Raw genomic sequence first — 25,387 nt, forward strand, 5'->3', positions numbered from 1 at the left:
TACACTCTGCGTTAACTCCTTCCTCGATTTCCCTGGATCCACAATTGCATCGGAGAAAGACCTCGTTCACATTTCCCTCAACATGACGCTGCAGCATCTCTCCAAAGCACTCTATTCCTCCGCCTCCATTTCCTCAGCCGTCGGCATGAATCCACGTATCCGCACCGCTTATCAAGATTGCCTCGAGCTTCTCGACGATTCAATCGATGCCGTCGCGAAGTCGCTCACCTCCGTCAAACCTTCCACCTCTAGCGGCTCCATTAAGCCTCTCGCAGCATCCTCCACCGACGATGTCTTAACGTGGCTTAGCGCCGCGCTTACGAACCAAGACACGTGCGCTGAGGGTTTTTCCGACACTTCCGGCGAAGTGAAGAATCAGATGACTAATAATTTAAAGGACTTGTCGGAGCTGGTGAGTAATTGTCTTGCCATTTTCTCTGCCTCCGGTGTCGGTGATGATTTCTCCGGCGTTCCTATACAGAACAAGAGACGGTTATTGACAATGCGGGAAGATAATTTTCCGAAGTGGTTGAGTAGACGAGAGAGGAGATTGCTGAACTTGGCGGTGTCGGAAATACAGGCAGATGTAATAGTCTCTAAAGACGGTAACGGAACGGTGAAAACTATAGCTGAAGCTATTAAGAAAATACCTGAATATGGTAACCGACGCTTCATTATCTATATCAGACAAGGAAGGTAAAAATAATTCTATTTCAATCTGTCCTTTTCACTCTGTTTTTCACTTTTTCTTCTTCTTCTTTCTGCCTAACATCTGCTTTTTTAGTCATTTTTATTTTGGTTTTGCTAATTAAAAATGGAAATTTACTTTCTAATTCAAAAATACTAATATCGTTACACTTAACTTCTTCTATCAAATTCAAATCTCAAAATCACGGTATAATGTGTATAACATTCAAGAAATGTTTGTTACTCCGTTTGAAATAAATAAATAAACGAATTCATTGGTGGAATATAGACTGCGGTGTGATTGCGTCATTGACTTGTTGGTATTAATAATTATTCACAATTCATATACCAATAACTGTAAATCATGTGACGAGCGTAATAATAATATTGTAATAACTGAGTGTTGCACCCCACATTAATATATATCAATAGTTATTTCTTTTTATAATTATCTTAATAAAGTAAATTTTACTGCATTGTCTTAATAAAAAAAATAAATATCTTTTAAATATTAACAGCAATATTTTTTTTAAATATATCAATAGTTATTTCTTTTTATAATTATAAAGTTTTTAAATTTGTTAAACTACTTAGATATTTTTTTTTAAATTAAATATATATGAAAAAGTAATTATTTTGTGGAGGTTTAAACCCTTTACTAATTTGGCACTTGGAACGATCCATCATAATTAAAATAATGTTTTCATTTAAAGATATTTATCTGAATCTACCCTTCTATATAATTAAAACGTTATTATTTTTTCTTAATTAATTATTTAATTAATCAGCTTGTGATGATGATTGCAAAATGTATGCATGTTTGGTGAAAAATAAGCACAACTAACAATTTTTTATGCAAAAATACAATTTCAGGTACGAAGAAGACAATTTAAAGATAGGAAGGAAGAAAACAAATGTTATGATCATAGGGGACGGAAAGGGCAAAACAGTCATCACAGGTGGAAAAAATGTTATGCAAAATTTGACCACATTTCACACGGCTTCCTTTGGTAAATTCCTTTCCCTTTTGGTAAATTTCAAATTACTACTACTAGTCGGCAACTGGCTAGAATATTTTAAGTAAAAAAAAAATGCTAGAAATTCTGTATTTTTTAAACTATGATAAAATTTAGACTGTGTAGATTAAAAACATTGAAATTTGTAAGGGATGTGTGCATGATTATTTAAATGAAAATATAAAATAATTTAAAACAAAAATATAAAAATGTATATAACTAGTTAAAATTAACATGTATTAAATGTTTAGAAGTTAAATACATCTTTAAGGTAGAATAAAAGTTAACTCACTTTTACATCTTTTATATTAATTTCGGGTATTTTTATTGTAAAAAGTAAGAAAAAAGAAAACGCCATAAACTAAAGTTAAAAACCATGCACGACACACGAGGGTAGACTCCGTACAAGTTGAAAGTGGGTTGCTATTCTAGATTGTCATATTTCAAGATTCCTTGCTGTTTTACTTGCCTGTCTAACCCAGTAAAATGTTCGATCACTTGCATATTTTAAAAAGTTTAATATCAAATTCCTTCCAAAAAACTTTGATTTTGATTTCAACAAAATAATTTTTTTTGTTATGATCTCTGCAAAATACAAACCTTATTGTTTTAGTCATTTTTATTCATAACTGTTATTTTTCTGTTAAGTTGGCAAACGGACACATTAGTTACTTAAAATTAATAAAACTGTGTGCTTTCTTTGAAAAAAACTATTAGCAAAATTATGTATTAAAATGGAATGAAGTCTATATAGTTTTTCAAAAATATATATTTTCAGACTCAAAACAAAAAACAACCTCCGTAATCAAAATTATATTAATTCTTCTACACACAATTTTTCAAAAACGAAAAACAATTGACTAAAAGGGTAGTCATTATATCTATATCGCCCAAGTGGATTAAAGCCTCCAATTTTTTTCTAAAATCAATTGTTGAAGTGCATTATTAATTTCAGAAAATTTCAAAAATATAATAGTAAAAAATCAACACATTGAAACAAAATAATTAAAACATACCCCAAAATCAACACTTTCCATAATCTTCTTCATAGATTTTCATTTATATTAGACATTTATAAACGCGTAATTTTTCCACAATCACATCGTGGTAATAACTCTCCTCGCCGCAAATTTCTTGTCGAAGAATTGTCCGACATTTTTCCCACATAACTCAACCAATTTCCCAGGGATTAAAAGAAGAAGAAGAAGATGAGGTTTGATAAAAAAAATAACAAATCCAAATTATAAATGGAAGAAGAAGATTAAATTTTAAAGTTGAAAAATAAGTTTTCACATTTTAATTTTGGTCCTTCAATTCATCATTGCATTTTGGTTTTGTACCTCAATAATCAAACAATTAATTACACAATCATTTGCCAACCCAATATAAAAGTAACGGTTGTGAACGACAAATACCAAAATAAAAAGATTTGTATTTCGCAGAGACTAAAAACAACTATTATTTTACAAATACTAAAATAACTTTTTTTAACATTTTACAGAAACAAATTTGATATTTAAATCTTTAAAAATAAAAATAGATGAGTGGACGAGTTAAAGTTTTATAATGACACAACTGAAACAGTCTTATTCAAACCTCGCACACTTTTTCCCTCCTAATCAAATTTTATCGTGGTTACCTTTTATTTTATCCCTGTTTCTGCAGCTGCATAATGATAATATAAAAAAGAGAGAGAAAATTGGCAATTCGAATGAGACAAAAATATTGTGATTATGAGCAAATGAAAGGTGAACTTTTTTTTATTGTATCATCAGCACTATTTCAATTGAGGAGTTAAAGAAAATTGAATGGGTCCAAATTATTGTTAGTAGGTCATGCATTGCTTGCCAAATCGACATATAAGCAATAACATGTTCTTGTCCGGAACTAGCAACAGAACTTTCCTATTTCCTAAAGACAATAATACCACTAAGGCACTAACAATAGTTCTATTTCAACGACTTTACAATAATAATAATAATAATTAATCTTATATTGTGCAGCTGCTAGTGGGCCAGGTTTCATTGCAAGAGACGTGACGTTCGAGAACTACGCCGGACCAGCAAAGCACCAAGCGGTGGCCCTCCGTGTCGGAGCAGACCACGCGGTGGTGTATCGTTGCAACATCATAGGATACCAAGACACAATGTATGTCCACTCAAACCGTCAATTTTACCGCGAATGTGACATTTACGGTACCGTGGACTTCATATTCGGCAACGCTGCAGTTGTTTTTCAAAACTGTAGCCTCTACGCTCGCAAGCCCATGGCCCAACAAAAAAACACAATTACGGCCCAAAACAGAAAAGACCCGAATCAAAACACGGGTATTTCAATCCATAACTGTCGGATCCTTGCGACACCAGATCTAGAAGCATCCAAGGGTAGCTTCCAAACGTATCTGGGCCGTCCATGGAAACTATACTCTAAAACTGTGTACATGTTATCATACATGGGAGATCACATACATCCACGTGGATGGCTAGAATGGAATGCAACATTTGCTTTAGACACGTTGTACTATGGTGAATACATGAATTATGGGCCGGGTGGAGCTATTGGTCAACGAGTAACGTGGCCCGGGTTTCGGGTTATAACGTCCACCGTGGAAGCAAATAGATTTACGGTGGCCCAATTCATATCGGGCTCGTCTTGGTTACCGTCTACTGGGGTGGCATTCGTAGCTGGCTTATCCACCTGAATTCTATTTATATAGCAAACCTTTCAATCTTTAATCTTATTCTATTGTTCAAACTTTTCAGTACTAGCTAATTATTCGATTTGCCCATTTTATTTTATAGGTACATACTTTGTTTGGTAATTGTACCAAACTACATATACACTTATTTTCGGGCAACATGCTTATTTTTTTAATTATATGTTGTAAACACTGTTTTATCAAATATATAGCTCTTTCATTAAACATATAGTTTCTTTTCTTTTTCAAATCTCTCGTCTTTAGTTTATTAGAAGTTAAATCAATAAAGTTGCTCATCACTTTGTATCAGCGGCCGTTTTTAGCTGGTATTTAAACTTTTATTGAAATTTCAACATGTATTAAATAATTTATTGTTAATGAAATGGTTTGAATTTGGTTCTATCAAACAAAAAACTATTGACTTTTTTTCCACAAGAATTTGTGTCTTACTCAACCACTTTTTTAATAAAAAAAAAATGTTATTATAAAAACCTAACATGTATTATCAGTCTGAAAGATTATAAGTCTATAAAGTAATTGTTTTTTGTAAAAGTCTTGTAAAAGTCTAAAAGAGTACTTGGCTACTTGCATCTTCATTCCACCGACACGAATTATGCATTTTTGATTTAATATATCTTTTAACACATTCTTTTAATACAATTCAACAATAAATAGTTATATACCTCATATTTCTTTTTATTATTTTTATCTAATAACATGTTACATAGGTTGAGAAACCAATTTTTTATTTTTTTACTTTTAAAAACAACAAATCATTTTTGTATTTACAATCCAATTTATTTTCTCCTGAACTTTCTTTTTCCTCTCCATAGATAACTCTAAACCGCTTTGACTTATACAATTTACCACTATCATAGAAGTTCAAAGAAATTTGTTTATTTATGAACTCATTTGTTGATGATTTATTTGACAATGAATTTTCACCTAATTTGTTTTTTTAGATTTTTGTTTATCAAAAGTTATTATAAATTTAAAATAAATAAAAAATAGAAATGTGTACTGTTGAGTTTATTTGGAAAAGTCAAAATTCTTTAGTCATGGTAATGTGTCGTCTATTTAATGGTGTTTGGTTACCACCATGTCCTCATCAAATTGGACACATAGATAAAAAAGGCACAAACATCAAAAGTTCCATTTCATAAACTAAAATGATTGTTTAACAAAAGTTCCTCATCCTAGATCTATCATGGAATGAAAAACATATCTATTCATTCTTTTATGAGTGTTGCTTGTATTCTTTTATGTTTTTTATTCCATTTTAGACAAGAGACGTGTAACTTGAGAATTTTTTTGTAAACTATCATTTTAGTTTTGATATAGTAGTGTGTGTCACTTTAATTTTTAGCACAATAAAAAATAAAATTAATTATTAAAATAGTTACTTATCATTATAACGCAGTAACTAAAATGAGTAAAGTGATTCAATAATTGATTTAAATTTTTTCCTGAGGAATGAATTAAAATGAGAACGCTTACAAAAGACTGAAATTATGATTTAGGGGAAGTTTTACTTGGCTCATTATTGCGCGGAAGCTTCGGTGGAGAATGCATTTCTAAAGCATTCATTGATGGGGGCCTACTAGATTAGAGTATAGACATCTCACATGGGGCGTTCTTCATAATGAGAGTCTTATTCCCAATCTATGTTTAGTTTCAATTAAAGCTGTTAAAAAATCCCTAACTTAGAACGCTTCTTTAGTTTTATTTATTTATTTTTTTTATCAAACCTTTAATATTATATCTTTTATTAAACTTTTAAAAATTTTATTTTCTTGAAAAAATATCGAAAATAAAAAAAAATTGTAAATCATTTTTTATCCAAAAAAGAATTTATTGAAAAAAAAATCAAAAATTTTTTATCGAAAATTTTTTACCGAAAAAAAATCAAAATTTTTTTATTAAAATTTGTCATAAAAAAGAATCAAAATTTTTTATCAGTGAAAAAATCGATAAATTTTATTTTTCAAAAAAAAGAAAATCGATTCTTTTTTTGAAAATGTAGGTCTAGGCCCACTAAATTTTAGGGGCTTTTGGTGTTGGAGACTTTGTTTTTTGGGGTCTTTTAAATTATAAATTTTTTTGGTCCCTCCAACATGTGGGCCGATGCTAATAATTAAGGGGTTTGTCAAATTGACAGCTCTAATTTCAATGAGCGACACTTTTATTTTGAGCGATAATTAAACATATATTATTTCTCAAAATATCTATAAATATAAGTTTCTTTTAATTAATTTATAAAAATAAAAATAATTCTTAAATGATTTTCAGCTTTTTAGTTCGTTGTCAATAAAATAATGAGTATTTATTTAAGATTTAAAAAAAAATGATTTTTATGATATTTTATTATTTTATTATAATGTTTTTAAAAATAATTTTAAAAATAAATTTTAAGTAGTTTATTTTAAGTATTTTCTATAACTTGGTCTGAATAATAAATTTTCAAAAAATAATAAGTTATTTTTAGAAGTTCTTCATAAAAATTATATTTTAAAGATACATTTTTTTTTAAAATGTAATATTTATTATATTAAAATATTTAATAATTAATATCTAAGTTGCTGAATGTCTAAGTATTTTTTAATTAGTAACAAATGAATCTAAATTTTTTACTATTTTAAGTAAATTTTCATTAAATTATTTTTAAAAATATAAAATAAAAATCACTTTTTTAAAATCTTAAACAAATGAATCCAATATAATAATAGAAGCAAATTACACTTACATGTGATACGTTCTTTGTTTTTTTTATTAGATTCTTTTATCTTTAAAATTGTTTACAAACTTATATTTTTATCTTTTAAAATATTTACAAAAGTTTTTATATTATTTTTATTTTATTTCTATCTCTTGTTTAGGTTGTTTATCTTTTAATATATTTATAAAATTTTACTTCACAAATACTAACATATCATTAAAAATGTTGAGTGGCAAATCTACGTAGAACTATTATTAATAATTTTTTAATAAAAAAACTAAAAAGTCAAAATTTAATTATAATAATCTTTTTTAAAAAAAAATACATGAACATTCATCTTCTTCGTCGTCATCTTACTCGTCTTTTTAATATTTCATCAATATATTAATCCATGTAAAATGATAAAATACTACAATTACATATGAATTTTTACTATTTGTATAAAAAAAAGTTTAACTTCTTTTATACTTGAGACAGAGAGAATATAAGATACTACATTTGATCTTATTTATAAATAAAGTTTATAATTTCTTCGACTTTATATGATTGTTTCAAAAATATCCTTTATTAAATTTTCTAAGATGAATGTATAGTTCCGATACAAATTTAATTTGATAATTATTATAAAATTATTTTTTAATTATACTTAATTTCTTAAAATGTGTGAAACAAGAAAATTTTATTTATAAATAAGAGATATAAAAGCGAAGGGAGTATTACTCTAGACTCAATTATAATCAAAATTATCTATATTAATTTTATTAAAGTGAAATACAGTTACTAACCTATTCATAATTATAATATTCATTTCCTCACAACATCAAGAAATTAGTTGAAGGATACAAACTTACCTTCAGGCTGTAAACCCAGTATTGTTCTCATATTTTCAGTCACCATTAATCCAGAATATTTAAAACTTTTTATGCAATTCTAGTCAAATTCTAAAGTTTTCAAACAAAAATAATTAAATTCCTCTTGCTCCCATTCTTTCCAACAATTCTTTCACCCCGTATCAATCATGGAAATTCAACATATGAAGAGAAAAACAGCTTGGACACAATACGGAATGGAATAATTTATTAAATATTGAAAGTACAGCCTTTATTATCAAAATTGCATATTGGCTCAAGAAGCACAGAACAGTGGGATGATATTGCACAGAAATTCCATAAACATTCCTGGTCAATATACAAATATACTTCCATTCTATGCAGCCATAGATGCATAAAAAACTCAAAAGTCGATATAGCAACACAAGCATCAAATTCTTGATTGGTGGTTGGAAGAAGTTTAACCACAATCCAATATACTAGATTGTGGGATCCACGATGAAGACGAATGGAGCATCTCAGTTTACACTACTATCTTATAAATTGTATCATGTGTATTACAATTCAGTCACTCATTGGAATAGCCCTTCTAAGTGATTATCCATGATCACTGAAACAAGATAAAGGAATGCTGCTTCACTTGTTCCAGGAAGTGCAGCTTCCTCAGCTTTCTGAATAATCTGCTCAATGGCAGACTTTTTCTTCAATGTTTCTCTACACATGATGCTTCCAATGGTGAAAGGAGTGAGTTCTTTCTCTGCACCTTTCTGAAGAAGCATGGTTGATATACGAAGGATTCGGGCACATTCCGGAGGAAGTTCCCATCCACGAGACTTCAAAAGCTTAATATCTTCTTCTGCATCCAGAGATTTTATGTACTCAACGGTGTCTGGGGAGTAAGGTTCTTGAGCTTGTGGCCAGTATAACCAGTCAAAAGTGCAGTCTTCAAACTGCAAAAAGGGGCTTAGAGCATTTATGAGGCGGCTTAAATATATGATAGAATGGCATAATTCATTTGCAGATATTTCTACATATTATCAGGAAAGACTGAGAAAAACCATATGAAACAGGATCAAAATTATAGATAGTAAGCAGTATAGTGAAACTAAAGAGTTAAAACCTACAGTATATCTTATGGCAATTTAAGAAAAATTATTATCATCTGACTGTGACATAAATCTGTTAATCTGTTAAACAGATAAAAATGAAAGTATGGCAAATATATAACAGATAACCGCATCCACAATTTTGCTGCATTTTAACAATTATTTTAGGGGATAAGCATGAGAATTTGATCTAAGAAAGACACAACCAAGTTGCCCAAAACAACATCAACTTAAACTATTTTCACAAATAAATAAATAAATAAATAAATAAATAAATAAATAAATAAATAAATAAATAAATAAATAAATAAATAAATAAATAAATAAATAAATAAATAAATAAATAAATAAATAAATAAATAAATAAATAAATAAATAAATAAATAAATAAATAAATAAATAAATAAATAAATAAATAAATAAATAAATAAATAAATAAATAAATAAATAAATAAATAAATAAATAAATAAATAAATAAATAAATAAATAAATAAATAAATAAATAAATAAATAAATAAATAAATAAATAAATAAATAAATAAATAAATAAATAAATAAATAAATAAATAAATAAATAAATAAATAAATAAATAAATAAATAAATAAATAAATAAATAAATAAATAAATAAATAAATAAATAAATAAATAAATAAATAAATAAATAAATAAATAAATAAATAAATAAATAAATAAATAAATAAATAAATAAATAAATAAATAAATAAATAAATAAATAAATAAATAAATAAATAAATAAATAAATAAATAAATAAATAAATAAATAAATAAATAAATAAATAAATAAATAAATAAATAAATAAATAAATAAATAAATAAATAAATAAATAAATAAATAAATAAATAAATAAATAAATAAATAAATAAATAAATAAATAAATAAATAAATAAATAAATAAATAAATAAATAAATAAATAAATAAATAAATAAATAAATAAATAAATAAATAAATAAATAAATAAATAAATAAATAAATAAATAAATAAATAAATAAATAAATAAATAAATAAATAAATAAATAAATAAATAAATAAATAAATAAATAAATAAATAAATAAATAAATAAATAAATAAATAAATAAATAAATAAATAAATAAATAAATAAATAAATAAATAAATAAATAAATGAAACTATTCATTTATTGTTTTAGAAGACTTACGCAATCTGGCAGGCAATAGCCATGATCGATTGGAATAAGGACAGTTGAACCATCTTTACCATCCTTGGCAACCAAAATGTTCCCAGCATGTCTATCTGCATTTGCCAACCTGATATCCAGCACAGAGATCTTGTGTACCTCTTCCACTGGAAATGCACTAGGGCCCATGTCTTCACAGCTTCCAATGTTCTTCATAAACATCTGAAGCGATCCTATTTTAACATTGCTTGAAACATTCTTATAACCTTCAGGATGATGGAACCCTTCATGCATACATTTGACCATAACTGTAGGTGGAACTCCAGCAAACCCTTGTTCCTCATTGTTACGATGTGAACGAAGTCCTTTCCTTGGATGATCCAAAATGTAAGCTGCAACTTCTCTCAATGCACCTTGCTCTACCCGTGTGCCTTTCTTTAACCCTTCACCATCCACAGAGATAGGTAAGCCTCGAGGATTATTAATCGCCATTGGCTCCTCATCAGTAGGCTTGAAAACTGATACATACTTTAAGCCAAATGAGTCTTGCATGAGATAAGCTCCTCCTGATCCCTCTGAAGATTGAACTGGTTTACGGCCTTTCTCTAACCCCTCTAAAGTAACCTTAATTAGTTCCTGAATCACTGGTGTAGTTTTGATATTGGAATTGTTATAAATTGGTTCCAAAAGAAATTCTCTAGTCGATTGGTTTCTCTTCAGGACCTTATTTGTTATAGACACTGGTCCTAATTGGTCTGCGGCTAAATTTGGCACTGCATCGTGTGCGAATGATGCCTCAATTGATAATTCAAAATCCTTCTCAACTGGTTGAGTTCTTACTTTGGTGTCTGTCATCCTAACCAACAAATGAATAACAGCATCGTTGTCCTTACATATGTCCCCAATAAGTCTCTGGTCTTCAAGTGCCTCACCCTCCCATACCAATTCTTGATCTGCAAGATCGAAGAACCCGAGCCCTTTCCTTGCAATCTGCTTCTTCACATATTCCACATTCCTAGTCTTCTCAACATAAAACCCAAACTCCTTTCCACATAAAGTCCTAACTGTAATAGCTTTAAGATCAGAAAGCCTTAGAACTAGGTGCAACACATTTCCATCAGCAACACCATAATCACGAACACATGATTTGTTACGAGCCAATTCCTTCCCTTCAAAAACCAGTTTCGGTTTCTTTACAAAATAACCTTTGAAGGTTTGAATTCTCAGCTTCACTGAAGCAATGGAATCCGTCTCCATAATATGCATGGGAATCACAGATCCACCAACAGTAAGGTAAATCAAAATTGAATCCCTCATAAGAGGACTAAAACAACCAGTAAATTCACCACGAGTGTGAACAGAATCTTCTTGCATTGGACGAAGCGTCAAACAAGCCATTCTCAGTTTACAGGTTCAAAATCTTGCTAGCTAAAAAATAAACAAGCTATGAACCCTAACACTAATAGTAAAATCAAAACATGCCCATCACAATAATGAGTAACGTCAACTAATTTTCCCCCTAACTTTTTCTACTTTGAATGGATTTCACTCTTCCTACAAAAGTAGCCCATGCCTGAACCTTAAGCAGTTAACAAAAATTAGAATCCTAAAAAATATGCATTATAGTTTCTTTCCAAAAATCAGGGCTCAGAACCAAACCAAGATTTCTGGAAAATGAAACTTTAGAGAAATGAAGATCAACTGATCAAATCAAATGTCTCCTTGAATTGATATTGCGATATACTTTTACATCGCTACAATGTTTAATCTATACTATGACAAAATTCAGGAAAGATTACAGAGATTCCTAGCAAACCGTAGTCCAGTTACCCTACAAAAAAAAAAGCAAAAATATCTTCAGAGAGAAATGATAAAATTCAACAAAAGAAATGAAATAAAAGTATATAAAAATATTCAAAAACTTTAAATAACATAACCATAATTCATAAGTAAAATGTAAAATGTCAAGTTTAAATTCACATGGATTAGGAAACATTGAAATTCAAAATCAGATTTAAGATAATTTCACATCGACGAGTCGAAAAATTGCATGTTTATTAGTAGATTGAATATAATTTGTTACGAAATGAAATCGAAACAATAATAATATTAAAAATTTCCAATTAAGGAAAAGAGAATATGAATTTGGTTCCTAAGAAAAGGCTGATAAATGAAAATCCATAAAAGAAAAAGCTTACAAAGAGAGTGAAAGAAAAGCGAAGAAGAAAGTCATGTAGGATGACGGTGAAATGAGAAAGTTGAGAAACGAAGCGCCATTTAGCGAATCGGTAAAATTGTAAGGTTTCCAAAATTTAAGGGAAAATAATTGACTCAGTGAGTTAGAAGTATCGTGTAATGATCGATCGAAAAAGAAAAGAGAGAATGAAAATGAAAATCACGGTTTTGTTATGGCACTTCCTAGTAAGCTTCTTTGCTATGCTATTTATAATCATCCACTTCCTGACTTGTCACCCAAGTTCGCAACATTGTTCATTTTTTGTTTTTGTTTTTTTGTTTCGATGATGACTTGCTCAAGTATAAGTCTATTCATTATTCGTTATTGGACATTCATTAAATTAACCTCCTCACCACGTAACATTTAATGTGTAATTTCGAATTCCATAATTTTTTTTCCTCCTTTCTTTAACGTTTCTTTCTTTGAGTTTTTACTATCAATTTAATTCTAAATAATGTTTACACGGTAGGTTAATCGTAATTTTTGGAATTTTAATATTTTAATTTTACTGATATTTATCGTTAAAATATGACTTCAACATTAATTGTATTGATTTAAATGATAAAATAAATTTGACTTATTAATATACTTTTATTATTTTTTTGTTTTGTATTAATATATCTTATTAACATGAGATATAAAATTAATTTTATAGTTAAAGTGTCAACGTTAAAAAGTTAAACGATAAATCAATCTTTACTCTCTTCAAAAGATTGACCATATTAATTACTAATATCGATTTTTCTAAAAAAAAATATATATCTTTATTATTAATAGTTGATGGAATATTTAAATGAATTAAAATATAATAAATATATATATATATATATATTAGTGAAAAAATATTTAACGTTTCATTTATAATATTAAGAAACATATAATTTATAAAAAATAGAAATTACAAAAGAAACATTTATAATAAAGAAGAAAATGGTATTTTATACGTCTCAAACATTGTTTCTATCTACCTTTTTTATAATTTTTTTACAAAAGCTATTTCAAGTATCTTTATCACTTTAATTATTTTTCATTTTATTATGTAATGCATTTAATAAAAAATATGTTATAAATAAATGTATTTGAAATACTTTTATTTATATGCATTGTAGTATATAGTTAATTTTCTCAAGACACTTAAGCTTCGCTTGGTAAATTTTTATTACAAGTTAGGTGATAGTTGAAAAGTTGACTGATCTTCGAAAATTTAGCTGATATGATGATTTATAGTTGAAAAGTTAATTAATTAAAATTAAAATATTATGTAAATTTAATTTTTAACAATATAAAATAGGTTAAATACCACCCGTGGTCCCTTAACTTAATTTCAATTGACGTTTTAGTCTTTTAAGTTTTTTTTCTTTTAATTTGGTCCTTTATCTCTAATAACATCAAATAAAGAATAAAAATATGAGTTTATTTCAAGATTTGCGTTACGAATTTGATAAAATTTGTATTATATTGAAGAATATAATTAATTTTATGAGTTTTGTTTAAAAAATTTGATGAATTTTTGTAAAAAAAAAGGATAACATTGTTGACATTTTAAAACATAAAAGATCAAATTGTCACTTAAAATTAAAATAAAGGACTAAATTGGAAAGAAAAAAAAAGATAAAGGACTAAAACGTTAAAGGAAATTAAGTTAAGGGACTACAAGTGGTATTTAGCCTATAAAATAACATGATTATTTAATTTTAAAAAAAATTGTGACATTTTTATCCAATATTTTGCCTATTGTTTTAGTTGATTTTTTTATACTTAATTTATTTCCCTATTTCACTTTTTTTTCTTATATTTTCTTCTTTTATCCATGTTTACTCTTTTCTATGTTTTACTATATTTATCTCATTTATAATTTTTGTGGTAGAAAATCTAAAATATGTAACAAAGCTCTAAAATTAAAATTAAAAAATCATAGAATTCATTTATTTTTCTGGTACATCAGTTACTTTTTTTTTAATTAAAATATAAACATAAATTTTAAGAGTTATCTAAAAGTTTAACAAACTTCATGTATATAAATAGTAATCACAAAAAGCAATTTATTTTACGGTTTACAATTTAGTATAAAAAATAAATTTAACTTTATAAATTTATTGTCAGATGAATAAGATGAAAGATTTTATGAGTTATTTTGACAAAGAATTAAAGAAATTGAATTCACTACAACTCATACATCTAAAAATAAATAAATAAATAGTACCACTCTAAACAACAACAACAACAACAACAACAACAACAATAATAATAATAATAATAATAATAATAATAATAATAATAATAATAATAGTACCGAAAAAAGATGCTAAAGATAATGGGTAAATAGTAAAATTGTCGGATAGTTATGTTTTATATATAAAAAATAATACAGATAAATTAATGAGGTTATAAATGGAACAAAATATAAAAAATTATTAAATCAAACGTTGTTTGAAATAGAGTATCATAATAAGCTATAAATTTGTGAAAAAAATTTATTTATCAAATACATCTTATTTAATCCAAGAAACTAATAAACTAATTTAATAAACTATAAGTTAATTTATTGGTATTATCAAACACTTTCTTAGCCATATTAAGTATGCTTTTATTTGAAAAAAATATTTTTTCTCAAAAGATGCTTTTTTGAGAAAATGATTTATTTGTTTATTTTTAAATATTCAAGGTTAGTATTTATATGTTAATTTTTTTAAAATAGTAAAATCTATAATCTGTTTGTCACTCTTGAACAAATCATTTTATGACTAAAAATTATTTATTCTCCTTGCTAACGCCCTAAACACATTCATTAATATTTTCGTTTAATACGTGCATTGTTCATTTTAAAGACGACAAGGGTTCCCATTAAAGTGCAAGGTGCTTCGAGCTTGTAAAGCTATAAGCAACAAACAGAATGCTTGTTTCCCAAAAAGATTAGGTTGTAAAGCTATACGCAACGTTCAGAATGCTTGTCTACATATAACCCTCATAGAAAATCTCAATCAACAGTGAAAGGTTAAGTGCATTTTCTTGGATCACTACTTGGCTTTGGATCCCTAATCCTTATGAAATCAGTGTAATATGTTCGATGTATAAGATGTGTGTTATTAATACTTGTTTCATGTTTAGAGGATTGAATAAATCGCTAAAAAGAGTAAAAGAGAGCTTTAACAAGTACACTGCGACACATGTGGTAAATGTTTGAGTGAGTTGTTTCATTATTGATTTTGGGTTTAATTTCTATTCGATTTATGAAAAAACACATGTTAGAGAAACATCAACTTTTTAAATAAATCTCAATTATTTTAAAAAAATTAATCTTTATAATTACATTTGGTGGTACATTGATTTTTTAAAAAAGTTTTTATGTTTTAAAATAAAGTTTGATTAATGTGTTACGAAAAATAATTTAAATTTTAAATATTAAATAGACATTTATGTTGTGTACAAGATAAATACCTACATTATAGTGTAATTCTTTAAAATATACTGCTATAGTGCAATTCTTTAAAATATACTACTCTAACATTGTTGAATATAAAATTTATAAACAATATATTTTCTTAAATGAATATAAAAAAATAGACCGTGAATGTAAATTATTTTTTAAGTTCAATGAGTATTAAAGATTGTTTCTGTCTAATTTTTGATGTAAAATGGACGGTAAATACCACCATAAAATGTACTCACAACTATGAAATCCTAAATTTAATCTCATAACAAGACATTCAACTTAATAATATTAATATTTGTCAATTTTTATTAATTTTTTTAATTAGTAATGATTTATTTAAGGGTCAAACTTTAACAGACAAATATTATTAATGAAGAAGTTAAATATTAGTAGCATAAATCGAAATATAGACCTCCTATATATTCTTTGTTGTCTTAACTCATATTACTATGCTACTCCTTTGAGGTCATGGTCAAACTTTATAGGAGTTGTAACCCAAAAAAAACATTATTAGGGGTATTAGAGGCAAGTTAAAATGAAGAAAATGAGTACTATTTCAATTAGACATCTACATAGAACAGAGCTCTTGTAAAAAAAAAAAACATAGAACACAGCTAAATCAAAGGTTTCTGTTATTCATAGGAACTATTGATCAATCAATAAAGGAAGAGAAGCTGGTTACTATATACTGGAGTATAATAATTCAATGGAAATCCTTCCGTGAGGTAGGAACAATGAGAGCGGAATCATTAAAGCTAAAATAATTCCATGTGAATGTACATTACATTGTTTTTTTAAGTAAACAAACACTTCATAAACATTAAATATATCCCTTTTCAAATTTTACTTCTTACTTCCACCAAGAAATTTCTAATTGCTCCGAGTTAAGGGAAGGAAGAGCAACAAATTTCAGAATTTAAACTAGACTAGTTAATTTTCAAGGCTTATTGTGATTTAATAATCTAAACTTCATATTTATCCTGTATAACGAAATGCACCAAATGGCCAATCGTCTTGTGAGGTAAAAGAACTTCAGAGACTACACTGGCCATTCGATTGAGCAAAGAAAAGAAAAACGAAGGAAAAATATATGATGTCACAGGTTCCTGTCTATGAATTCCCACATCCTCTCTTCCATATAGACCCGATCACTCTGACGCCGAGGCATGTGACGCTCATCCGGGAAAAGGATCAGCTCATACGTTTTTCCAGCTGCCACGAGTGCATTGATAAGCCTTGCAGTGTGCCTAAAATGTACGTTCTCATCAATCATGCCATGCACAAGCAACAACCTTCCTTTCAACTTGTTCACATGGTTCATAACGGAGCCTCTTGCATACCCTGATTTATTTTCAGATGGCAATCCCATGTACTTCTCTGTGTAGAATGTGTCGTATCCATCCCACGATGTAACGGGTGCACCGGCTATAGCACACTTGAAGAAATCTGGATACCTTGACAGTGTCATAGCAGACAGATACCCACCATAGCTCCACCCATACAACCCGATGTGACCGGATTTTGCGAGCCCTTCTTTGATAAGCCACTCTGCTCCAGTAAACTGATCATCAGCATCAATTTGTCCAAGTTTGTGCTTTACACAGCTTTCAAACTTCAATCCCCGTCTAGAAGTTCCTCTATTGTCTAACTGCAATAAAGGAAAGTAATAGTTGACATGGAAGGATGAAATGACAATGTACTAGAAAACTAATAAGGAAGAGGCAATAGCTAGATGTTTTGCATGCTGCATGACATGAAAGATGGGACAACAACCTATGAATTGAAGACTTCAAAGCAATTCAACAATCATTGAGTATACCAATGAAAATATCAAATGCAAGGATGAAAACATTCAAACAAGTTGTCATTGTTAGGCATGAATAAATATGGATCTCAATCATATTTGTATCATCTCTTCCTCCTTGAGCAAATACTTCAGTCTTTAATTTAACCATAAGTACACCAAGGTTTAAAGGTTGCACAAATTCAATATAGTGTATAACCATTTTCAAACCTGTATGTGTTTTATCATGTGGCTGAACAACAAAAGTAATATGCGTTAAAAAAATATTTTGGTAAACTAAGGTATCCCCGTGTGCAACTGCGAATACTAATCCATCGAGATAATTGAGATCCATTTAAGGAGTTGACCTCTCCTCCCAACATATGTTTTCAATACGTACTGGTTAGAAATTGAACATCTAACCAAATGGTTAAAGAACTCAAGCATCTACCACACTCCCTTGTGGGTTGAATAAAAATTTAAAAGCAAGCAGGGGGTATCACAAACATGTAAAATTCAGAGAACTGACCTTCCAAACTAAGACGCCTTGATTTCTCAAGTATTGCGCTCTCAAGTCAACTGTATTAAGCCAAGAGTTAGAAACAAGCTGAACACTTGGACCACCATAAACATTGATCATGGTTTTGTAAGGTGGAGGTCCAAATCTTGAAGCATCAGGCTTATAAACAGCTCCATACAAGGTAGTACCATCGTCAGCTTGTATTTCAACAATCTCCGGAGGCTCAAGTTGAAGCTTTTTGAATTTTGGAATTGTAATTGGCTGCTGCTCATACAAAGGTGTGATGATGCTTCCGTCCTCTAATGAGCAAAGTAATACCCTAGGCGGACAACAAATGGAATCGTGGATATCAACGAAACTTTGCATATGATGATCAAGGACCACAATGTGCTTTCCCTTGCTATGTGTAAGTCTGGCAGGAGCCTGAAGTGGTTGAGTTCCATCGACAAAAAGTTTAGCACAGTATAAGTTGGATTCAAGAGGACTATCTAAGGTCGCAGTGAAATATACTAGACCTGTTGCCTCATTCACGCCGGCGATTTGCTCAACCATCCATTCACCTTCAGTGATGGGTCCTAAACAAGTCCCATTTGCATCATGGAGATAGAGGTGTCTAAATCCTGATTTCTCACTAGCCCAGATAAATCCACCAGAAAACTTGGTAACTCCTTTATCAAGAGGTGTGAAACAGTCATGTATATTTATCCAACTTTTGTTTTCTTCTACCAATATATCTCTCCTTTGTCCAGTACGAATATCGAACTTAACGATCTTTATTCTAGTCTGGTGCCTATTCAAGATCTGAGCAGTGACACTGTTTCCATGTATCCAATTAACTCTTGCCAAATACTCCTCCTCGCTGTCTAGTTTATTCCCGCTCCCACAGACCAAATCCATCCAAGTGATGGAGCCTCCAGCTACCGAAACAACCCCCAGGCGTACTTTAACATTTGAAGCTCCTGCAAAAGGATAAGGATGGTCTTCCTGTGCATCTGTGCCAACTGAGCTCTTACCTTGGTGCATAATTCTAAAAAGCGGAATTTCTGAATAATCAACTTCAGTAAAAGCAATATATTTACTGTCCAATGACCACCAATATCCAGTTTTTCTATCCATCTCCTCCTGAAATCAGAAAACTACATGTTAAAATTTAAACCATTCTATGGACTGCAAGGAGTAGCAAGATCGTAAAATGTAGGAACATAAAAAGGATAGTAAGATACTACTAAATACCAATATTAATGATACTACTATATATGTATGCATATGTAATACATAATATGAAATGGAAACTATAAATGGCACCATCAAAGCAAACTACAGACTGAAATTCCATAAATATATTATGAATCACAAGGTACACGATCAATAATTAAAAATACAAACATATTTTCACATAAAGAAACTTTCAAAACACAAATATTAACATTAAATCAAATAAAAGAAAAATTACTACATAAACTAAATTAACTCTTTTCATCAAAGAAACCATTTGGTTTTAATTAAATAAGAAAATTAAACATTTGTAATCACGAAAATATTTATAGAAGAATTCAGAAGTATTTGACAAATGAACCTCCGCAGAAAGCAACCAGCCCAAATCAATCATAGGTAGAGCTGTCAATTTGATAGGCCCCCTAATTATTGGCCCCGGCCCACATATTGAAGGGCCAAAAAACTTTATAATTTAAAAGGCCTCAAAAAACAAGGCCCCCAACACTAAAGGCCCTCTAAAATTTTATGGGCTTAGTGGGCCCATAGGCCCACTTATTTAAAAAAAGAATCGATTTTCTTTTCGAGAAATAAAATTTTTCGATTTTTACTATAAAAAATTCTCGATTTTTTTCTATAAAAAATTTCTGATTTTTTTCGATAAAAAAATTTCAATTTTTTTTTCGATAAAAAATTTTTGATTTTTTTTTATATAAATGATTTATCTTTTTAATAAATTTTTTTTCTCACAAAATTTTTTAAGAAAAAAAATATTTTTTTCATTTTTTTCGAATAAAATAAATATCAAAAAAATTTTAAGAAAAAATCTCAAAATTAACAAAATATTGGGGTCCTATAAGCCCCCTCCCTTAGGCCCCATGAATTAATGGGCCTAAATTTTACAAAAATTAATTTGATAGGGGGCCTAATATTAGAGGTTTTTTTAAAATAAAATTAAGGGGACCTTGGTGTTGAGGGCTTTTTTGACAGCTCCAAATTCATAGGCAAATCCATAAAACAAATAAATAATTAGAAGGAAAAAAAAACCTTTCAGTTAGGGTATGCTATCACCAAGAGGGGAAGATAGAAAACGACAGAGGGGGCGGACCGGAGGAGGCAATCACACCCTAGTCATGCGGCAGAACTGAGACCATCATCTTAAAATTTGGGTTGGGCTTAACTCAACCCTTACAAAATTGGCTTGTAAGGCAAGGACAATCTACCACTTATAAACACATTTTCAAACCACATCTAATCAAATATGAGACTCTTAACACACCCTCCTCTCGCCCAAAATTGAACATCTGGAGTGTAACTCGAGTGACCTGATAGGGGTGACCTAATAACAAGTGGTCCAACAGACCTTACAAAACCGACTTGAAAGGAGAGGACTACCCACCACTTCTAAACAGATTTTCATATCATATTTCATCTAATTTGGAACTCTTCAAGACATAGCAACTTAGAAAATGCTCCATTTCGGATTACAAGTGATAGAATGTTCTCATGTTCTCTACGATTTATCACGCAATCTAGCTCCAATCTTACTAGACTGCGATTTTGCATGGGATCCAACTAGGACAAAAGAAGCATGATCGTGCAATCTTACAATTCAGATTGCAATTTGAACAACACTGCTTGGCACTACAAAACTTAAATAAAAATATTCCCAAAACCAATGATCATATAGTAAATATGTCATCATCTCAGAATGTAGTTGTTATGCAACTTGCCCAATTAAAAGTAGAAGGAAGGACAACTTTATACACACAAGAAATACAATGCACCCAACATAGTTTTAAATATAACTAGAGAATATATAATTTTGAAAGAAATATCACCTGTGCTATATATTCGGCAAGCCCGTGAATCTGCAACACACAAATGCAATGTCAAAATTTTCAGAAACCAAGACTATCCAAAAGTAAAACATTAAAAAAAACCACCATTGAATGATCATGCATAATTGGTTCTTTAAAGCTCCAAATGTCTTAAAACAGTCGAGCTTTATTTCAGAAATAAGAAAAAACGAACCACAAAATACTACTAAAGATTGACCCTAGAAGTTAATCAACACAGCATTTAACTACCATTACCCAGGTCAATGATAACAAGGATGGAAAACCAAGCTTAATCAAATTTAGCAGTACCATGCTTAACCAAAAACTTTTGACAAAGTTAAGATAGGAATGTGCAGCTGATTTAAAGTATACATTAGGATATTTCATGATACATATCACATCATACAGACCGTCTAACTTCTTAAGCTACAAAGGCTACATTTGTTTGTCAGTGGCTGTATAAAATTCATTAACTGTTTTACTTATAACTCAGATACAATAAGTCACTCAAATAAATTAACAACTAACCAACTACTGGACTTACAAGACCATTTTCCTTCGCACCATGGGTCAACTGCTTTGTTTCATTGGACAAGAGATTCATAACATGCAACTCACAGTCTCTTACATAAGCAAGCATTGATCCATCTGGAGACAGATGTGGATCAATAATGGGTGAACCTGGTATACTTGGCAGTTTGAGCTCTGCTTTGGAATGGGAAATATCTCGGATATAAATCTGTTCATTGACAAAACAATAACCATAACAAACGTGAGTATAGGAAGATATTAATCAATGCAAAACACAAAAGGACAAGCATTAAAAAATAATCAATTTGATGCACACCAACAGAAAACACCACAAAATATATACAATTTAGAGTAACATTGATACAATAGTATAAACAAGACACTTTTACTAGTATCAAGGTGGCACAAGCCTAGTTACTACCAATGAACTGATGGGATAAAAAACACTGGCTACATAGCTTTTATAAATCTGGTACAAGAAGCTCAATGTTTAAAAACAAATTGTTGTTAGCAAATAACTCCGGAAGCTGCCTTTCAAACTATGTCAGACAATAAACGTTAACTGCAAAAGGATAGACAAACAGAGGGGGTATAAACCATCATTTAAAGCTTAGAATAGTTTATTCGTATAGAAAATCTAAATATTGAAAGCTTTTTACCAAGCAACGGTGTCATAAAGGGACTGACATGACCACTGACTGAGCTTGGTTAAATGTTTATACATATTTCACAAAAGATTAAATCCATTGCTAGGTGGGTAGAAGTAAGTCGTTAGGCCCGCCTCTTTTTAAGAGACGCACTGCAGAGTTTGATTCGTGCCAAATTCATTTGTTCTCAAGAAAAAAACAACGAAAATGCAAAGAGGAACCAGTAAGAATCGATCCAATGTTCTCTTAGAAGGAAAAAGCAGCTGCGTTACTACACCACCGCTAACACTTGGTATGTACTTGGAAACATAAATGAAATTAACATGCTACAATATGTGCATAAATATCTATATCTATTATAAAAAGGTTAGGGTGGCCATGGCACTTCCTTAGGGTGGCCATGGCACTTCCCTATCCCCAAGAAGATCTGTCCCGAATAAAAAATAGAAGACTATTTTAATTAATTCATAAGAAACAACTACAAAACAATGCTAGAACTATTTTGCAAGATAAAGGACAAACCAGTTCATAAGAAACAACTACAAAACGAAGCTAGAACTATTTTGAAGGATAAAGGAACAAACCCCAGCAGGTAATGGCACCATGACCGCTTTCCTTTTTGAGTTTGTTTTCACCCATTCATACCGTGTCACTCCTAAACCGCGCTCCCTCGACCTCTCCCTCCTCAACTTTTCTTCTGGAGAAATATTACTTTCATCAAGTCCACCATCAGGGGGGCTGAATAATAGTTCTTGTTTATTGGTCTTCAGATCAAATGTGAAAATCTTTCTGTTTAATGTGTTATCTGGACTAAATAAATAAGAAATCAAACTATCATCTGGAGTAAAACTTATTGAAGTTGGTGATACATATCCAGGCAACGGGTATTGCGCAATCTCTTCAACGGGGAAAAGAATGCCATCGTCGAGATTTTGCACATCATTGAAGTCTGTCACAGGCATTTTGAAAGGAAGTGGTTTCTGACGCTTTGGATTCCTCTTCTCACTCATCAACTGATCGCATTACAGATACACCAACAAGTATAAAGTTGAACTGCAATATAACACAAATATGAGAGCAATCCCAGGACAACAACTACTGTATTAAAATTATTAATAACATTGAGAATAATATTCAATTACATTAATGACTTTTAAGTGCTTAATTATGAATAACTCCTCTACCATTGATCATGACTTTTAATGTGTTTGTAAGACCAAAATTACAGGATTTTTTACTTTACTTACTTTCAAAATTTTACTGGAAAGGGCATATAGAGCTATGAAATTATGCGTGTAGAGAGAAAACCTAAAATAGTTATAAAAGTTATTCACACAAATAACAAAAAAAGGGGTTGCTAAAGAAGGTAAAAAGTTCCGCTCCATATTGACAGGCACGTATCAATTCGAACATAAAAAGAGTTAGTAGAAGATGCATCATAACTTTCAATATATATATAACCTTGGACACCAAGCTAAATAAAAGATGCAGCCAAAAAAAAAACTCAAACCTAAAGAACGCGACTTTTAGGTTAATTGGTTTCCACAAATGAGTGCCCCAAAAACCCATTTCACAGTCTCTTCATAACAATAAAAAATGTGTAAGTATAACCAGTGTAACCGGATCCGATCGCAAACTGTTTATGGAACTATAAACCCCCCCCAAAAAATTGATTTATCAATTATCTAACGCTAACTAAAAGTAACCTAGTTTGGTTATTTGGGAATATGATAATTGAAATCTAACCTGAGCGGAAGATGGAAATAATCTGCAAGGAAAACGAAGAATTAGTTAGTTGAAAATTGTAAGATAGAGAGACATGGTTTGATGAAAAAGATTAAGATTACAGACGTATTGGATGGGATTGTTGAATTTGTTTGTCTTCGACTCAAAGGATGCAGTGGGAGCATGAAAATGAAATGAAACAAATTATTCTTCTTCAGTTGTTGAAGTTCAACTCTAATTGATAGAGATATATACTATATTATAGATTAATAACGAAACAAATGTAGAACACTAGAAGGAAATTTGCCGAATTTTTCAAAAATATTTTTGTTTTTTTGTTGTTGTGCGGTATATACGTTAAAGTTTTCATTTTTTGTCATAAAAATAAATGAATGTTCATATAAATAAAATAAATAAGAGTTTTAAGTAATTATTTAAGTGATTTTTTAAAGTATATATGACAAAAATAAAAAATGGATAATGTAAATTTTTTATATAACATTATATAAATTTAATTTGATAATTACATTATTGTTTTATAATAAAACAAATACCTCCGTGACCGAACTATTGAGGCATCGAGGGTAACAATTTCATAATGATAACGATGAATTAAAAGATTTAATAAAAATATCTTCTCTCTCAAGATTATTATTATTCGACAATTTCAAAAAAATTTAGACTGATTCCACAAAGGCTTCAAGACGAAGTGCACGTCTTGATTATCCGTAAATTTAATATAATTAAGATGAAGATAGAACCCCGTCCTTGTTCAATTTTAATGTAATTTGTAATAAGTCATGTATACTTAGAGTCAAATTCAATATTTTTTTTACATTTCTTGGATTTTGTAATACAATTCTAATACAGGGAAATTCAAATTAATAAAACTCATTCATTTAATAACGTCATCAACTTTAAATCTATTTTTTATCATAAAATAAGTTTTACTATTAAGCTTAACATATAAATTGTAAACAATTTTTGAATTTTTTTAACAAATCAAATATTACGTCAATTGAATATTACGTCTATGAAGATAATATTTTTGATCAAAATTAATTTAATTTTTTTATTTTATATTAATAAATAAATTCTTCTTGTAAAGAAATAATATCGTAATATCTCATCAAATTGTTGATTTGTCACATTCTTAATATCATTATGTAAGATGAATTATTCATATAGTTTTGTAGTGTCAATTTTGTTTTCGCTCTATTTATTTGGACACTTATTTGACTCGTC

At 29.3% G+C, this 25,387-nt stretch overlaps 3 protein-coding genes across 4 annotated transcripts in view; 1 reads left to right on the plus strand and 2 right to left on the minus strand.

Annotated features, from left to right (window-relative positions):
* Nucleotides 1-4,626, plus strand: part of LOC101508247 (probable pectinesterase/pectinesterase inhibitor 34) — a 5,212-nt gene extending 586 nt beyond the window's left edge. Inside the window, exons 2-4 of the mRNA XM_073369018.1 lie at nucleotides 1-696; nucleotides 1,561-1,697; nucleotides 3,707-4,626. The exon at nucleotides 1-696 is cut by the window's left edge and continues 2 nt beyond it. Of these exons, the coding sequence (XP_073225119.1) occupies nucleotides 1-696; nucleotides 1,561-1,697; nucleotides 3,707-4,404 (1,531 nt within the window). The 3' untranslated portion in view covers nucleotides 4,405-4,626. The remainder of the gene's footprint in view (nucleotides 697-1,560; nucleotides 1,698-3,706) is intronic.
* A 3,541-nt stretch (nucleotides 4,627-8,167) lies between these two features.
* On the minus strand, nucleotides 8,168-12,741 carry LOC101508567 (phosphatidylinositol 4-kinase gamma 3). Of its 2 annotated transcripts, none has more exons than XM_027334234.2 (3): nucleotides 12,614-12,741; nucleotides 10,236-12,045; nucleotides 8,168-8,897 (listed from the first exon to the last, which is right to left on the minus strand). In XM_027334234.2, exons 2-3 carry the CDS (start codon nucleotides 11,610-11,612, stop codon nucleotides 8,520-8,522), a joined length of 1,755 nt encoding a protein of 584 aa, XP_027190035.1. In that variant the 5' UTR covers nucleotides 11,613-12,045; nucleotides 12,614-12,741; the 3' UTR covers nucleotides 8,168-8,519. The 2 variants fall into 2 exon arrangements, with proteins under 2 accessions (XP_027190035.1, XP_004502643.1); XM_004502586.4 differs by having other exon boundaries at nucleotides 12,413-12,710.
* A 3,877-nt stretch (nucleotides 12,742-16,618) lies between these two features.
* LOC101508879 (uncharacterized) lies at nucleotides 16,619-24,454 on the minus strand. The gene is made up of 7 exons (XM_004502587.4): nucleotides 24,269-24,454; nucleotides 24,164-24,185; nucleotides 23,002-23,470; nucleotides 21,784-21,978; nucleotides 21,240-21,269; nucleotides 18,196-19,308; nucleotides 16,619-17,531 (listed from the first exon to the last, which is right to left on the minus strand). Exons 3-7 carry the CDS (start codon nucleotides 23,425-23,427, stop codon nucleotides 16,980-16,982), a joined length of 2,316 nt encoding a protein of 771 aa, XP_004502644.1. The 5' UTR covers nucleotides 23,428-23,470; nucleotides 24,164-24,185; nucleotides 24,269-24,454; the 3' UTR covers nucleotides 16,619-16,979.
* Nucleotides 24,455-25,387: the final 933 nt, after the last annotated feature.

Source organism: Cicer arietinum, chromosome 5 (assembly GCF_000331145.2).
Source record: "Cicer arietinum cultivar CDC Frontier isolate Library 1 chromosome 5, Cicar.CDCFrontier_v2.0, whole genome shotgun sequence".
Lineage (NCBI taxonomy): Eukaryota > Viridiplantae > Streptophyta > Magnoliopsida > Fabales > Fabaceae > Cicer > Cicer arietinum.

Excerpts from the sequence above, each read along its gene's own strand:
- LOC101508879 (XM_004502587.4), bottom strand. The coding sequence starts at position 23,427 with ATGAGTGAGAAGAGGAATCCAAAGCGTCAGAAACCACTTCCTTTCAAA. Across the intron at positions 21,979-23,001 it reads TGGTGCCATTACCTGCTGGG|ATTTATATCCGAGATATTTC; the intron begins GTTTGTTCCTTT and ends GTCAATGAACAG. Across the intron at positions 19,309-21,239 it reads TTGCCGAATATATAGCACAG|GAGGAGATGGATAGAAAAAC; the intron begins GTGATATTTCTT and ends TTCTGATTTCAG.
- LOC101508567 (XM_027334234.2), bottom strand. The coding sequence starts at position 11,612 with ATGGCTTGTTTGACGCTTCGTCCAATGCAAGAAGATTCTGTTCACACT. Across the intron at positions 8,898-10,235 it reads GCTATTGCCTGCCAGATTGC|TTTGAAGACTGCACTTTTGA; the intron begins GTAAGTCTTCTA and ends CCCTTTTTGCAG.